Source organism: Corvus brachyrhynchos, unplaced genomic scaffold (assembly GCF_000691975.1).
Source record: "Corvus brachyrhynchos isolate BGI_N302 unplaced genomic scaffold, ASM69197v1 scaffold68, whole genome shotgun sequence".
NCBI classification, from domain to species: Eukaryota; Metazoa; Chordata; class Aves; order Passeriformes; family Corvidae; genus Corvus; species Corvus brachyrhynchos.
In genome coordinates, this window is record NW_008240039.1 from 2,243,966 (window position 1) to 2,260,490 (window position 16,525).

Below are 16,525 nucleotides of genomic sequence, written 5' to 3' on the forward strand. Positions count from 1 at the left end.
CTGCACTCCTGCTTTTCAGTGGGTTCCTGGGGAAGCTTCTGGAATCAGGAATGTTTCAGCTGTTTCTCCTTCAGAGGGGAACAGGGATTTGTCTTCCTCCACAGGAAAACAACCAGACTGCTTTCCCAACTCGCCACAACTGCAGCACATCCATGTTGCACATGACCCAGGAAAACTCTCCAGAACGTACTGAAACTGATAAAATGTTTAGGATTTGAGTTAATCCCTTGCTGGCCTGGTGCCCAGCTGTGGTTGCATGAAAATGTGGTGTTTTCCAGATCTCCCTGTTCCCAGAACAAAGTGACAGCTTCACAAATCAGGGGCTCCAGAGGATGAGATTCCAACATGACTCCTCCTTCTCCTCTTGCCCCAGAAAGGACTGGAATGTGGCATTACACAACCACTAAACCTGAGCTCTTCTCTGCATGGAAAAAGGGCATATTTTTAAAAAAAAAAGCAACAACAACTTTCATAGAAAATAAAGTTTCAAGTCTCCATATTAAATCTTTTTGTTTTATAAAACAATAGAGTAATTAGTTTTGCACCACTGTAAATACATTTACAGAACAAAAAAAAATGTGGTCAGGGAGTCTCTCCAAGGTAACAGGACACAAACCTCAGAATTGTCTTTTTTTCTTTTTTTTTGCCCCAAATATATTCAGACACAAACAATTTACTTACTTAAAATAAAAAATAAACTCTCTTTACTGTCACCAACATCCCACTTTGCTGCATGTGAAGCAATGAAATCCTTCACACTATTAAACAATTGAAAATGTATTTTAATTCTACAAATTTACAAGGAAAACAAAACAAAACAAACTCAACAAAAAAACCCCCTAAAAATAAACCAGAAACTGTTCCAGGACTGTTAATTTCAAGTTGTCCTTTGTCACAGTTTGTGATGATCCTGGGGTTTGCAGGTAACTCCAGTCCTCTAATGGAATGCAGCAGTTAAACTCCACATTGATTTATAAAACAAGAGCCTTGGAATCTGTGATAATGTTTGAGTTTTTTCACAGGGAAAAACATCTCGTGCCCCGACACGAAGAACAGAACTGGAGCACTCAAATCCACTCACATGAATGGTGATTTTTTTTTTTTTTTTTTTTTTTTGTGGGGTTTTTGTTTCCCCCCCCCTTTTTTCACGTTGAGTTCAAAACTTGAGGCTGAAGCCAGGTCCTGCAGCAGATGCTCCTTGATTTGTGGTGGTCAGATGGAAACCTGTGTCCTTGAGATCATCATCACCCTGTGAAAACCAAGCAAAATCAGGGGCTGTGCAGCTGCATTTAACTCTCCAAAAATCTAAACAACAAGAAAAAAACCCCTATCTTGAGATGAGAAACAAATGTTTGATTTGGTGGCATCACAGTTAAGGTTGATGCTGGGTTATTCATCATCTTTGAATATTAGCATTTTAAAAGTTTTCTTTGCTAAAGGCAGTTTGAGTGTTCCTAGTTCCTGTACCCACTTCTGCCTGCATGGGAAAGATAAAAAATTGGGTATAAATAAGTGTAAACTCCACTTATTGAGCATCTAATCCAACACACACTGCACATCCTCCATGACAGTCCCAAAAAATCAAGGCTTAATAAACTTTTTATATTATTTAATTGGGCACAATTAAATAATATGCTGAGACATGGAATGGGTGATAAGAATTTTCATTGTACAGAGCCATTTCAGCCATGCTGAGACATGGAATGGGTGATAAGAATTTTCTAAAATTAGGGCACCTGAGACTCTAACATGGCATATTGTGTGAACAGCACAATCCTCACAGATAGATAGAAAAGATAAATACCAGATAGAAGACCAGCCTGGCCTTTTAGGAATTCTCCAAGACTGGAAAAAGGCATCTACTTCTATCCCCAAGATCTGTATGATTTCCCAGGCTGTGGATTTATTTCAACCCAAATTTAACAGCTTAGTTGAAAGTGTAAAACAATGAACACTTTTAAAAGGAGAAACTGCTCTGCACTGGGATAAAACCAGACATTATTTCCTTCTGATTATGCCTGGAAATGGTGATTCTGGGAGCAGAGCAGTAACTGGCACTGGCTTTGGGAAGGAAAGCTGGACTTTCCCTGGCAGTCCAGGTCAATCTCAGGATCCCAACTAAATCCCAGCAGCACAGAGCCCACATGCCCAGCCCAGGTGAGGCTCTGGAGCTGTGCCACACTCACAGAATCACAGAATGAACCAGGCTGGAAAAGACCTTTGAGATCACCAAGTCCAACCTATGACCCAACACTGCCTCACCAACTAAACCCTGGCACCGAGTGCCACGTCCAGGGATGGTGACTCCACCACCTCCACAGGCAATCCCAGTGCCCAAAGATGATTCCAGTGCCTGACTCACCAGCCCTGCCTTTGGGAAGGAAAGCTGGGCAGAGCCCACGTGCCCAGCCCCTGGGCAGGCTCTGGAGCTGTGCCACACTCACCAGCAGTGCCTTTGGGAAGGAAAGCTGGGCAGAGCCCACGTGCCCAGCCCCTGGGCAGGCTCTGGAGCTGTGCCACACTCACCAGCAGTGCCTTTGGGAAGGAAAGCTGGGCAGAGCCCACGTGCCCAGCCCCTGGGCAGGCTCTGGAGCTGTGCCACACTCACCAGCAGTGCCTTTGGGAAGGAAAGCTGGGCAGAGCCCACGTGCCCAGCCCCTGGGCAGGCTCTGGAGCTGTGCCACACTCACCAGCAGTGCCTTTGGGAAGGAAAGCTGGGCAGAGCCCACGTGCCCAGCCCGTGGCCAGGCTCTGGAGCTGTGCCACACTCACCAGCAGTGCCTTTGGGAAGGAAAGCTGGGCAGAGCCCACGTGCCCAGCCCCTGGGCAGGCTCTGGAGCTGTGCCACACTCACCAGCAGTGCCTTTGGGAAGGAAAGCTGGGCAGAGCCCACGTGCCCAGCCCCTGGGCAGGCTCTGGAGCTGTGCCACACTCACCAGCTGGCTGTAGCCCAGCCCTCCCTCGGGGGGCCGGGGGCTGGTGCCCCTCTTGACCCGCTGCTGCTCGCTCTTGGCTGGCCAGGTGGGGAACATGGAGGGGTCGATGGGCAGCGGGGTCTCACGGAAGTACTCGTGCTTCAGCCCGTCCTCGGCCGTGATCCTGCGCGCTGGGTAATAGGTCAGGAAGCTGCCAAGGAGGCAGGAAAAACATGGGAATTTCAGCCCCTCAAATTGGGGATTGTTCAGCAATGAGGCTGAGAGTTTTGTGATGTTTAACACGATTCTGTCACTGGGTTTTGGGGATAATGGTATGGGGTGTAATTCTATTCGTTGGGTGTAATTCTATGACTGGGTATTGGGGATAATTTTATTAATAATAATTCTATTCATTGGCTTTAATTCTATTAATGGTATTGGGTGTCATTCTATTAATTTGGGATCATTTTATTACTGGGTACTGGGTACAATTATATTAATTGGGTATAATTTTATTAATTGAGTATTGGGTAAAATTCTATTAATTTGGTATCATTCTATTAATTGAGTATTGGGTAAAATTCTATTAATTTGGTTTAATTCTATTACTGGTATTGGGTATAATTCTATTAATTGGGTATAATTCTATTACTGGTATTGGGTATAATTCTATGAATATAATTCTATTAATTGGGTACAATCCTATTAATTGAGTATTGGGTAAAATTCTATTAATTTGGTATCACTCTATTACTGGTATTGGGTATAATTTTATTAATTTGGTTTAATTCTATTACTGGTATTGGGTATAATTCTATGAATATAATTCTATTAATTGGGTACAATTCTATTAATTGAGTATTGGGTAAAATTCTATTAACTTGGTATAATTCTATTATTGGTATTGAGTATAATTTTATTAATTTGGTTTAATTCTATTACTGGTATTGGGTATAATTCTATGAATATAATTCTATTAATTGGGTACAATCCTATTAATTGAGTATTGGGTAAAATTCTATTAACTTGGTATAATTCTATTATTGGTATTGAGTATAATTTTATTAATTTGGTTTAATTCTATTACTGGTATTGGGTATAATTCTATTAATTGGGTATAATTCTATTAATTAAGTATTAGGTAAAATTCTATTAACTTGGTATCATTCTATTACTGGTACTGGGTATAATTCTATTAATTGGGTATAATTCTATTAATTGAGTATTGGGTAAAATTATATTAATTTGGTATCATTCCATTACAGGTATTGGGTATAATTCTATTAATTTGGTATAATTCTATTAATAGAGTATTGGGTATAATTCTATTAATTGGGTATAATTCTATTAATTGAGTATTGGGTAAAATTCTATTAATTTGGTTTAATTCTATTACTGGTATTGGGTATAATTCTATTAATTGGGTATAATTCTATTACTGGTATTGGGTATAATTCTATGAATATAATTCTATTAATTGGGTACAATCCTATTAATTGAGTATTGGGTAAAATTCTATTAACTTGGTATAATTCTATTATTGGTATTGAGTATAATTTTATTAATTTGGTTTAATTCTATTACTGGTATTGGGTATAATTCTATGAATATAATTCTATTAACTGGGTACAATTCCATTGGTGTTTGGTATAATTCTATTAACTGGGTATTGGCTATAATTCTGTGACTAGGTAATGGGTGTAACTATTAATTTGGTATAATTCTATTACTGGTATTGGGTGTAATTCTATTAATTTGGTTTCATTCTATTGCTGGTATAGGATATAATTTCATTACTGGGTATTGGGTACAATTCTATGACGGGGGTATAGGGTGTAATTCTATTAATTGGGTGTAATTCTGTTAATGATTGCTGCCATATCATCTAACAGAACTGAGTTTTAAGGCAGGCTCCTCCATGAAGCTGTAATTAATGGGACAGCAGCTGGAACTACACACCCAAGCAGCTTCTGTAGGGATCTGCTCACAGAGGTGTAAATCCCTGGATACCTCAGACCCTCTGGATAGGCAGATAAAGCTCCACAGTGATCCAGGATAATTCCATCAGAATATTTTACAATGCTTTTTTTTTTTACTATTTAAAGAGAGATTTTAGACATTCTATTAATACACCAGGTACTCCTGTAACACAGTGTAACTGCACAGCCTGGGGTTGATTTCATAAACCTTTCACAACACAGAAAATTCTTTTCCTGCCCACATATTCCCAGGGATCCCCTGGAATTTGGCACCCACTTGTTCATCAGGTCAAAGCCCTGGTCAGAGAGGAGAGCCCCGAATCTCTTGCGCAGGTTGTTGTAGGGATACTCCGTGAAGGTCATTTTCTTCACTGCTGGCAGCTCATTGTAACCAGGCCAGATTTTTTCACTGGGAGTACCCAGATCCTGCAAATTAAAATATCTCCTTAATAAATTCAGAGTGCAACCCTTTCTTTATTCCTTAGGGGTTGGGAAGTATCCAGAGGAAACAGACAAAACAAATTGTGGGCTCGGCCTACTCAAAGTGTGGTAAAGCAGATTAAATAACATTTTATTAAGGCTGAATATCTGTTAAAGAGCAACAAGCACTAGTCCAATGTTCCTGTTTCTAAAACCAGTTAAAATCCAAAAACATTTAAGAAGTTACCTTAAAAACTTTGTTAATCTGGTCGATTTCTGACTTCCCTGGGAACAGCGGCTTCTGCGTCAGCAGCTCCCCAAAAATACACCCCACTGACCACATGTCTATGGCTGTGGAATACTCCTGGAAAGCAAGGGAATAAAACCACACCTCAGAAAAATCAGGGAGATATTTTCACTGAGTTGTTTGGAGGGGTGTTGTGGTTTTTGGGGGTTTGTTTGGGTTTTTTTTGAGCACAACACCCACAACCCATACCCAAGGGCCAGGTCTCAGCTGTATTTATTTAGAAGTTGTAGTTACTGTGAATTATGAGCAATATCCATGTACACAACTATTTCAGGATGAAAGGTGGAAGTCTCCACACTGATGCCTCCTTTTTTCACTCACAAGCAAAGCAGCACAGCTGATAAACCAGTATTTTTTATGGCATGGCTCTTGTCACTGCAACCCTACAGAGCCTCACTGATTTCACCCAGATTTCAGTTATCAGCAGGGAACGTTCTAGAAGACTACCAGTACCTTGTTCTGCTCTCAGATGTCACGAGTTTTAGACTAATTTAAAAAGACATTTAAAAATCCAGCTGCCAAAGGTGACAGTTTGCCACAATCCATGAGGAATCCATCAGCACTGACCACATCAGCATTCCAAGGGACAAAACCCATCTGGCACCCACCCACCCTGTGCCCAGGGAAGATGGAAGGTTTTTTGCTGTGTCATTAGGAACAGTAATACTGAATATTCAGGATTTTCTCCTCTGAATCAATATAAAGACCCAAGCATGCTCACACTTTGTTCATGATTTATAAAATACAGTCAGGCTGCAGAGTCACTGCTCCAGCAGCCAGAGCAACAAGGAGGAGCTCACCTTTGCTCCAAGCAACAGCTCTGGAGCTCTGTACCATAGTGTCACAACCACAGGGGTGTAGGGCTTCAGGGGAGACCCATATTCCCTGGCTAATCCAAAATCTCCAACCTGAAAGGAAAATAAACAACATTTCCAGCAGTGCTCATTCACCATCAGTGCCACGATGGTCATTGCACAGAACTGTGCTCAGCTCTGGGCACAGCTGTAACTCTGTAATTCTGCAGCACAGAATTTGTCCTGATTTCCTCATTTTGTCTCCTAATTCTTACTTTCAGAATGCCTGAATGACTGAGCAGCAGGTTGGAAGTTTTCAAGTCTCGGTGCAGGATCCAGTTGTCGTGGAGGTGTTTGACCCCTCGCAGTAACTGAATCATCAAAGTCTTCACTTCCCCTGGAATGATAAAAAAAACCCCCAAATGCATTGAAGAAAATAAATCTACCTTTAATTTTTGTTTTGTTTGTTTGGAGAACAGGGAAAGGGGCAGGAAGGAGTGGCAAGTTAAAAGCACAGCATAGCCTGAACCATAAAAATGTGTCACAGAACAGGAGCAGTCACACCCACAGAGCAAAATTCATTTGGGCAGCTGGAATGCATCCAAATTATGCTCAGAAATTATTGCCTCTCATAGGAAGCAGCCAAAATTAAAGCCCAGTGCACTTTTCCAGTTCAGCACAGGGGAAACTCGCCCAGTTTCACCTCTGAACAGCTCCACTCCACCCCAAACGCACAAACTGGATTCATCACCAGCTGTCACCACGAGGATCAGCACTCCCAGCCAACAGCCAACCTTAACTTGTGTCAGGTTTTACAGAACAAACAGAAAAAGCCAGGAAGTGTCAGTTCCAAGGAACACAGGACATTCCAAAGCAACACATGGCACTGCCCAAAGCCAGCTCTCTCCTGCCAGCAGGGCCACTGCCATTTGTGTTGGCCACTTTTCCAGCTCTGAGAATTTCAGGAGACTGTGGCAAACAGTACCTGGCAGAAAAGGCTGTTTCATTGTTTCCATCAGGCTCTTGAGGTCATGTTCTACATAGTTCATCACAATATAGATTTTATCCATGTTACTGCCCACAACGATCTCCTGCAACGCACAAACAGATGATCAAAACCTGCACATGGTATTTAAAAAGCATCCAAAATCAATTTTAGAAATCTACTGGCAAGAGGATGGATGCTGCCATTGGTAAAATCCTCAGAAAATGTATTTTTGCTATTAAAAAACAGATCATTTTTTACAAAACATCAAAATTGTGGAGACAGTGATGTCTATGCAGCCTTATAAGCAGCACACAACTGGTCACAGAAGCAAGCTCTGCCAAGGTTGCTGATATTTTATAAGGCATTTGAAAGCCAAGAGGAATATTTCAAGAACAAAAATACTTTTGAGATAAAGGATTGCAGCCTTACTCTGACAGTGACAATGTTTAGGTGCTGTGCTTTCAGAATTGTATTTATTTCTCTCAGAGAAGTAATGGGAAAGCCTTCCTTCTCCTTCTCCATTTTCAGTCGCTTCAGAGCCACAATTTCATCTGCAAAGGAAACACATTTCCCATCATCACAGAGTTAATAAATACACATTACCAGGTCCCCCAGTGTTCTCTCAGTGATTAAATATTCAATTAACTGTGCTGTTTTGCCTTGAAAGCAACCAGCTTGCTGGTAAAGAAATACTTTAAACAGATTTATTTCATCACTGAAAAATGGAGAATGGTAATTTGCACACAAGTGCAGCCCTAAATAGCCTGAAGAAACTGGAGGGCACTGATACCCACCAGTCTTTTTGTCCTTTGCTCTGTACACCACACCATAGGTTCCTTCTTCAATCCTGTTCAAACACTGGAATTCCTCCACACTGCGACATCCCTGAAAAAACAGAGGGACAACATTTACTCCTCCAGCATCTGGGGGAAGGTTTTGGTTGGATTTTTTTTTAAAAAATCCAGTAAACTTCAGCAACTTCACAGGCATAGTTAAAATTTACCAGAAGAATTTAACTGTATGGCTGCACCATATGAGAAAGGTATCTTGGGGTTTTATTTTTCATAGAGTTTCTAAAAGAGTCCTGGACAGAGCCTGTGTTTCAGCAGATTAACTAAATTATTCCATTCACTTTTGCACAGAATAATCTGGAATACCTGCCACAAAGGCAAAGGCAGCAACTCAGCACCGTACACTGATAACTTTCACATAATTAGTTAGTAAAAATCAGAATTTTATTAGTATTTCTGCACTTTGCTACATAAAGAACAACCAGTTTCTGTTTATGGTAACAGAACTCTTCTCTCACAAGGATCTATTTCCAGACAGCAATACCAAGATAAGAGGTATCAATTATGTAATTACATTCTTATCTACATTTAAGAGGGTGATCCCCTACCTGGAGGGCAGGAAGATACTTGGGAAGCTCCTGTTTCAGCTCAATGGGAGAGGAAGCTGGAGAATCAGGAATATATTCCCCTTCTGTCATGGCATTGGAATGAGGGGATCCCTCCCCGACCTCCTCCTCCTCCACCTCACTCCCTGCTGAATCTCGGTCAAACCTCGACTCTGTAACTTTAAAAGTCAGAATCAGTCGTGGAAAGAGGAGTTGTCTGGAATAATTAAACTGAGCTTTAGGCAAATAAAGGTGGTGACATTGATCACTGTATGGGAGAGGATAATGGAGAAGTCCAATTCCTCCTCTTGGCAGAGGTGATGCTTTCAAGAATTCAGAGTCATGGACCTACGGGTTACAGTGTTAATGCAGCAGGTCAGAAGAACAAATCTTTATACCAGAATGAAAGAGAAAACTGACCCAGGATCTCCATTCTGACTGCAAAGCTTTTGTGATGAGAGGACAGGACAAAAGAACACAAAATGAAAGAGAAGGAAACATCAGCTCATTAGACTGATTCCCTCTAAACATAAAGCTTGGAGAAGATTTCAAGGAATTTCTGAGTTTGACATGAAAATGGCATTTAAAGTATTTTGAGTATTTGCAGAAATAGATTTATTCTGCTGCAAAAACTCAGCCAAACGCTTCTTTAAAATAGCCAATATTTGCATTGTACCAACTGGGATGTGGTTTCCATTCTCCTGTTCCTCCTCTTCACTCATTTCCTCTTCGCTCACCTCCTCTGCAAAACAGAACCAGGTTTGATTGAAAAATCTCCTGCAGCTCCTTGGGAGGCAAATCCCTGCTGAAATCCTTTCCTATCTCACCAGGCCTTCTGCACTGGCAGTGATGAAGCACTTCTGTTTCACTTGGACAGCAAATGCTTCCAACAGGGAACACAATTCTTACCAATTACCTGGGAACTGGGATGTGGGCAGGTAAATAAAATATTAATATTTGCTTATTAACTAGAATTGATTTTAAAGAAAAACACCCAGCCACCAGAAGCTGCTTTTGTGCCTTTTCTTTGCTAATTAAAGAATGGCTGCACGCAGACTTTTTTACCGAACCTTTTGTTATTACGTTCATTCACTTGAAAAAAAGTTCTGAAATTTGCAACTGAAAAGGATTCAAAATGACAAAGACATTTGGATTTCACCACCCCCCACCGAAGTGCAAGACTGTGCTCTGCAGAATATTTGATGTGTTACAGAACCACTGGAACTGTTGACCACTTAGGGAGACAAGAATGACTTTCAGGTTTCTGATGTGGCTTCTTAGATGAAGAATTGGTATTACCTCTACACAAAAGGATAGAATATGACTTGTACTTGGGTTTTTTCTTTTTAGTTATCTTGACCTGAGAGGTCTCAGCCTACCCTAGACTAAGAGAAAAGGAAAATGTTCAAATAAAACAACACAGGATGAGGAAAAAAAGAAAACCACACACCCCTGTAAGCCCTGCTTTGTGATCCTCACCTGCTGATTGCTCAGACACTTCCTCAGAATTGCTTCCTGTCTCCTCCTCCTCCTCCTCTTCCTCTCCCTCTTCCTCAGAGCCTTCACTGCTGGACTCTTCCTCCTCCTCTTCTGAGCCTGATCCAGATTCTGTCCAGGAATAATCAAACACACAACTGAGCAGGCACACACCAACAGTGCTTACTCAGCAGAGAGATTAATTACATCTGTGCAATTAATCACATCTCCTAAATTGCATTTAATCACCTGAGGAAGACTCTGCTGAGCTGGTTTTTCTCTCACTGTCACTGATGTCTTGCAAGTCTGACAGAGGATCCCTCTCTTCTGGTTTCTCTTCTTTTACTGCTGAAACCATAAAAATTAAAAACACAGAGCTAATTGAGTATCATTTCCAAGCCTCTGAACTCCCAGGTAACTGCTTCACTTTCTGCTGGCATTAAATCAGTGCTGAACATTCAGTATTGGAAATTCAGAGCACTAAAAAGAAAAAAAATATATAATCATTTCACACTCTGCTCAATGACAAACAGCTTTTCTGAATTGCAGTGGTGCAGGATCAACAGCCAAAAATATGGAATATTGACCTGGTTTTTAAACATGTTGTGTTCCTAAGCTCTTCTAATATTAATTAAAACAGGGGAAAAAAGGAAAAAAAGTACCATGGTGACAAGAATCACCAGGACAGGGTGCCTACACACTGGTTACTGTCAGTGCTCACTGCTCCAGTGCAGACTCTCTGGTCCCCATGAAAAATCCCTGGTGGTTGATTAGGCAGGAGTTTCCCAGGACTTGCTGCCTGCCTCCACCTGGAATTCCAGCTGACTCCATCCTGATTTGAGTGGCTACACTTCTTTTCACAGCTGCACACGTTAGCAAGGCAGACACAGAGCTTTCCTCCTTCCAACAAAGGCATCTTTATGTCACTTGTGCAAGTTCTCTACCCCCAGAACCTTCAGGTGGCATCATTTTCTGGCTTGGAAAACAAAATTCACCATCTAAGCAGAACACTGCCTTAAGGATTTAATTTCTTCTACAAGATGACACCAGTGATGCTTACATTGATCTCTGTGAGGTCACTTTTTAGGGTAGTTTAGCTCCTAACCACAAATCCAACTGGAGCTGGAGGTACCAATCCCTTTTTAACCTGCAAGGGAATTCAACTGCAGGGTTTTAAAAATTCAGTCAGCTGCTTCTTTCACCACTGAACGGGGTAACTCATTCAGAAACTTTTCCAATTCCTACTCCTACCCCTAAATCCATTCCATTTGTCACTGGTACAACTCCTGCAAAACCAGCATTGCTTTAGCAAACAGCACAAATGTAGAGATCTGTGAAGATTCCAGAGTTATGCTGCTGGAGCTGAGGTGGACAATACTTTAAACTGAGCACCTGGGATGTTTGTTTAAGACTAAAAATTGAACACTACCCCAGCCCAGCTCCTGCTGCCCCCAAAGACAGTGTAGAGTGGCAGATGCTACCTGGTTTCCTGCTCTCTCCTTGCTCAAGCTTGTCTCTCTGCTGGCGCAAAGGGCTGCGACTCCAGGGTCTCATTTTTACTTTGTCTCCATATTCTTCCCTCACTGTTCTATGGTGTGCAGAAACTAGGGAAAACAAAACCACAAGAAATTGTTACATCTGCCTAATTAGAGTTGTCCTGTCTGCCACAGCCACCTGATGGGAATGCTTTTCATTTTTTTTTTTTTTACAGGGTAACGGGGAAGAGTGGGAGAAGAACCTACTTAAATCTAGGAGAATGAAGGGCTTTGATTTATCTCAAATAAAATATGGATTTCTACTGCTTAGAGAAAGCTGCTGCCACATTTAAAAACAGAAGCAAGCTGCCCTGTATGTTACACAGTAAATACCCTGATTCTAAAGCATTAATGCCAGAGAAAGAAGTGGAAAAAATGTAAAAGAATAAAACCAGCTGAGGTTTAGAAGGAGCTGACAGAACATTCAGAACAATAAAACCAATTAAATGAAAGGTTACACAGATTGAGCACTATCAGCATAAAGCCAAGCACAAAAAGGAGCTGTTTGGTATGAGCTGAGCAAGAAAGAAAAGCAAAAAAATATGGTTTGTTCTGCTATTCTTGAATAACCTTTTCCAATCATCACAGGAATGGGCTCTGATTTTACCTCTGAAAGTTGGGACAGAGATTCTTTAACCAAAAATTATGTGAGCTTAGATTGCAAATACCCAACACGCTGTGCAAAGAGTTCATGTGCAGAACTTAAACTGTTCAGGCACCAGATCTTCCCACCTGACTCCCACTGCAGCATTTTCCATGCCTGGAGTACTTACATGACCTCTCCCCCCTTTGCAATTTATTCCCCCAAATCCTTAAAACGTTGAATTTTGAGGTTTCAACCTCTACCAAATTGAGTTAGACTCAGCCAAAGAGTTCAGAACCACTGGGATCATGCTGGGTGCACACAGTGGCACCTCCAGAAATCTTGTTTTTATGGGAAATCTCCCTGACAGGGAGAGGCAAAGACTCACTGACAACCAACCTGCCAGGATATTTTAGGCACATAACATCATCACTTGTTTTTATCTCCCCACGTAGAACTTCGATTTCCTTTTCCCTCCCAGTGAAAGGTCTCCCCACTTTAACTTTTTTAAAAATTCTGGCCACTTTCTACCCCTCCACTCCACCACTGTGTCAGCAGATAGGAAAGTGATAGAGAGTATGAAGAATATTTATGCAGAGAGAGTCACCTTCTCTCCTGGCTTCCCTCTCCTTCCTCCTCTCCTCAGCTCTCCTTTCTCGCTCCTTTTGCTCCCGTTGTTCCTTCTGCTGCTCCCGGATTTTTCTTTCCCTTTCCCTCTCCAGTTGCTCCAGACGATCTCTGGAAAATAATTTTTGTTTCGTTACCAATTCAGTTTGTGAAGAGAAGGAAATCTGGTTGGCAGCACCAAACCACTAAACTCAACTTCCTTATCAACACCCCCAGTTATGCATCAGTCAAAAACAGGTGGAGTTTTTCAGCTGACCCTTTAAAAAACAGGTTTCAAAGACCCAGACCAGGAATTCTCCACCCTATCAGGATTTAAGCAGAAATGAAGCCAGTTCAGTTAATTAATGCCTTGATACTTTGCAAATCTGGTCTGTACTCTTTTTTTTACGTTGGAAAAAACCTCTAAGACCATCCAATCTTTTTGTTACAGTGAACCACTGGCAGTGAATTCACCTGGAACGTCCATGGCACTGAAGCAACTTTGAAACAATTAAAGTGAAGAACACATTCCCAGGAACACAGACAAGTTTTCACTGTGGGTTTTTTTTTTTTTTTTTTTTTTTTTTGGTCATTTCAGAACAACAAATGCTCAAGAGATAGATCAGAGGAGGCAGCTGCTCATCTCCCTCCCCAGGGGAGGGAGGGATGGATATACCTCTCCCTCCTGGAATGCTCCCTTGCCATCTCTCTCCGTTTCTGTCTCTCCCATTCACGCCGGGCTTTATCCTGCTCTTCTCTATGTCTCTTCCTACGCTCATGCTCCCGTTCTTTCTCTTTCACTCTGGCATGTTTCCCTTAAACAAACAGAAATCAATTTCTGAGTGTTACTGGTCAAAATATTCAGCGCTCCCGTTTTCACAAAGCAAAACTCAGAGAGGGTGGAACTGACGGGAACCTATTGCCATCATCTCTGTTGTTTTCTTAAAGAGAAAATCCTGTGCTGAAAGAGGATTGGAGAGTCCAAAGTCTGTAAGATCTTGCACAAATACTTGTATTGAAGTAAAAAATGGTTGTTAGTGACAGGAAGACAACGGGAATGCCTCTAGAAAGGATGTTTTTTTCCCTTGGTAGGTACAAAGATCAGAGGCCTTTCACTCCGTGAAGCCAGAGAGAAGCTTATCAGGCTTCAAGGAGTGAAAGTGACCTCAGTGTCCCTGTCCCAAAATGATTTCTGTCCTCTCAACCATGTTCATACCCCTGTAATTTCCATAAGGCACTAAACACAGCCAAAGAAATAATAAAAGTTTAAATTCCTCTGTAAATTATCCACCTGCTATGTCTCTTTTAGTCTGAATTATTGTTATTTACTCTACACAGAGCTTCCCAAGGGGAAGTTCCCAGAAACCAGAAGCTTCCAAGTGTGGCAAGAAGCACCTTCTGCAGAATGACTTCGGTGCCTGCGTTTCTCTTTCCTCTTCTCATCTTTCCTATGATGGGTTTTTTCTTTCCGGGACATTTGCTGGGGTGGTTTGATAGCCAAGGAATCATCTTCTTCTCCCCTAAAAGGCAGGACAGGAATAAACTCAGGGAGGTGACAGGTGCTGTCAAACAGAGCAGGAGTTATTTCCTCTTTTTGAAAAGATTCCCATTTTATATTGAATTTCTGCAATAACCCTAAATCAAAATGGGACCACAACACACTGTTAAATCTTAACCAGTGCTTCAAAAAAGTTACCCTGGTGTGTTCTCTGAGAAGGATTTGCCACTTCTGCACACTAAAAAATGAGATTTTTCCCTTCAGGCATTTGAAACCCTCTTCTCAGGACTTCTAAAGGTTCATTTCAGGAACTCTTTGTCTTTTTATTTCCTTATTCTTACCTGTCTTCCATTGAGTCTTCCCTCCTGTACGGTGAGTTCCTGATGGTTATTTCCATGCGATGGTCTCTCAGCTCCCCCTCTTCAAGAGAATCCCGCTTGGAATCCCTGTCATCTGACTGAGGGAATCAAAAGAGAGGGAAAATTCCATTTATTTGTATGTCTCAAAATGAAAAAAATTTAAATATTGCTGAAGCCTTCCACTGCTGGCTCAGAAATCCAACCTCGACTGGTCACCCCTGTAAAATCCACTGATTTATGAGAGCAGCACTCTGACTGCAATTACAGCTGAACTGCTTTAATTCAATATAATTAAACAAAATTAAACACTAAGGAGGATTGCAGTAGCTACTGTGGGCTTTTTTCTGCAATAATTATTCTGTACACAGCTGTACCAAACCAAACAGCAACATAAAAGTGATTCCAAATTTGCCTTAACACGTTTTTCTATAAAATCTTTAGAAGTTGTTCCTTGGACTGCAACTCCCAGTTAATTACATTAATTTATTTATCTTTTCTGACAAATAACTGTAACAAAACCCAGTGTATAATGCAAGACCAATGGAATCTTCACAAAGCATCCTATTTTTGTGAAACTTTGGAATTAGACAAAGAATATTTCAGCTGACAGGGCACGAGCCTTGTTCTCACCAGAAAATCAGGATACAGGCACTGCACCCCATAAAAATGCAGTTTTCCACTAATAAAGCCACTGATTCCACTAAAATGAATCCCAAAGGGCAGCTTACATTTTTCATACGTTTTATCTCTGCCTTCTCCTCTTGCTCCTTCCTTCGCTTCTTCTCCTGGAGAATTTCATCTAAAGTTTTCACTTTCCAAGAGTCCTTTTCATCACCCATTTGAGTTAAAAAAAACAACACCCTCTGAAAAAGAAGGAGATGTTCACAAACCCCACAGACAACCCTGTTTCACACCCATTTTTTTCAGTGCAAACACTTCACGTTCCATTTTTGAGTAAAGCCAGGCTGGAGTTGACTTTTGGTGAACCGAAAAATGTTTGGTTTAATCCCAGAAGATTTAAAGCCAAAGGAACGAAGGCCCTGCTGCAAACTCAGGGAGCTGCTGGAGTGCACAGAAAACACAGTTTATGGCCAAGGTTTGGTGTCACACGTTCAAAAATGACCTGAGACCTCGGGGGAGTTAACAAAGCTTGGGGAAAAAAGACACGAGGAAGGCAGAGTTTATGGGATATGTGTCAGAACTCCCGAGATAAGGAAGAAAGTAATCAAGCCAATTCAGCAGCTGCGCTGAAATCAGCTGTCGCTGAGTAAAAGGGGAGTCCAGCACGACCCCCGACCCAAAAGACGAGAAACACTGAGCGTGGCACTAATTAGGATGAGAAGCGAAATAATAATTAACCGATAGAAGGCAGAATATTAATTAACAAGAGAGCTATGTAACTTATACCCAACGAGCACTAACTCGTTGGTTTGCTGGAACGAATAAACAGCAAAAAGTTGACAGCTGGAGGGGTTTGACCTGCGGAACACACCGAGCACCCAACTCTGAGATAACTCATCGCTGTCTCTCGCTCGTGTGCCATCCCCGGCTTATCGCACACCGCTAAACCAACCCCATTTTAGCGGCCAGCATCGCCCGCTCCCCGCACAGCCCCGGCCCCCGGCGGCCAGGGGGTCACACAGCCCCGCGGCCCCCACGGAGCGGTGCC

At 41.7% G+C, this 16,525-nt stretch overlaps 1 protein-coding gene across 6 annotated transcripts; it reads right to left on the reverse strand.

The window, feature by feature from the left end:
- Positions 1-479: 479 nt before the first annotated feature.
- On the reverse strand, positions 480-16,389 carry LOC103622262 (cyclin-dependent kinase 11B). 6 transcript variants are annotated; one of them, XM_017744057.1, is made up of 19 exons: positions 15,585-16,389; positions 14,839-14,954; positions 14,395-14,519; positions 13,676-13,814; positions 13,001-13,131; positions 11,757-11,879; positions 10,525-10,620; positions 10,279-10,407; positions 9,476-9,541; positions 8,803-8,972; positions 8,198-8,288; positions 7,833-7,954; positions 7,401-7,506; positions 6,691-6,812; positions 6,422-6,529; positions 5,562-5,678; positions 5,172-5,320; positions 2,937-3,126; positions 480-1,249 (listed from the first exon to the last, which is right to left on the reverse strand). In XM_017744057.1, the coding sequence occupies exons 1-19, from the start codon at positions 15,693-15,695 to the stop codon at positions 1,157-1,159; spliced, it is 2,304 nt and encodes a 767-aa protein (XP_017599546.1). In that variant the 5' UTR covers positions 15,696-16,389; the 3' UTR covers positions 480-1,156. The 6 variants fall into 6 exon arrangements, with proteins under 6 accessions (XP_017599546.1, XP_008639398.1, XP_017599544.1 ...); XM_008641176.2 differs by having other exon boundaries at positions 8,803-8,978; XM_017744055.1 differs by having other exon boundaries at positions 8,803-8,978; positions 10,525-10,623; positions 15,585-16,379.
- Positions 16,390-16,525: the final 136 nt, after the last annotated feature.

What these genes read in the sequence shown, in the direction of transcription:
- LOC103622262 (XM_017744055.1), bottom strand. Translation starts at nt 15,695, where the DNA reads ATGGGTGATGAAAAGGACTCTTGGAAAGTGAAAACTTTAGATGAAATT. An exon ending in AGATTAACAAAGTTTTTAAG is followed by an intron (nt 5,321 to 5,561) that starts GTAACTTCTTAA and finishes TTTAATTTGCAG; the next exon opens with GATCTGGGTACTCCCAGTGA. An exon ending in GGCTGGGCTACAGCCAGCTG is followed by an intron (nt 1,250 to 2,936) that starts GTGAGTGTGGCA and finishes TGGTTTTCACAG; the next exon opens with GGTGATGATGATCTCAAGGA.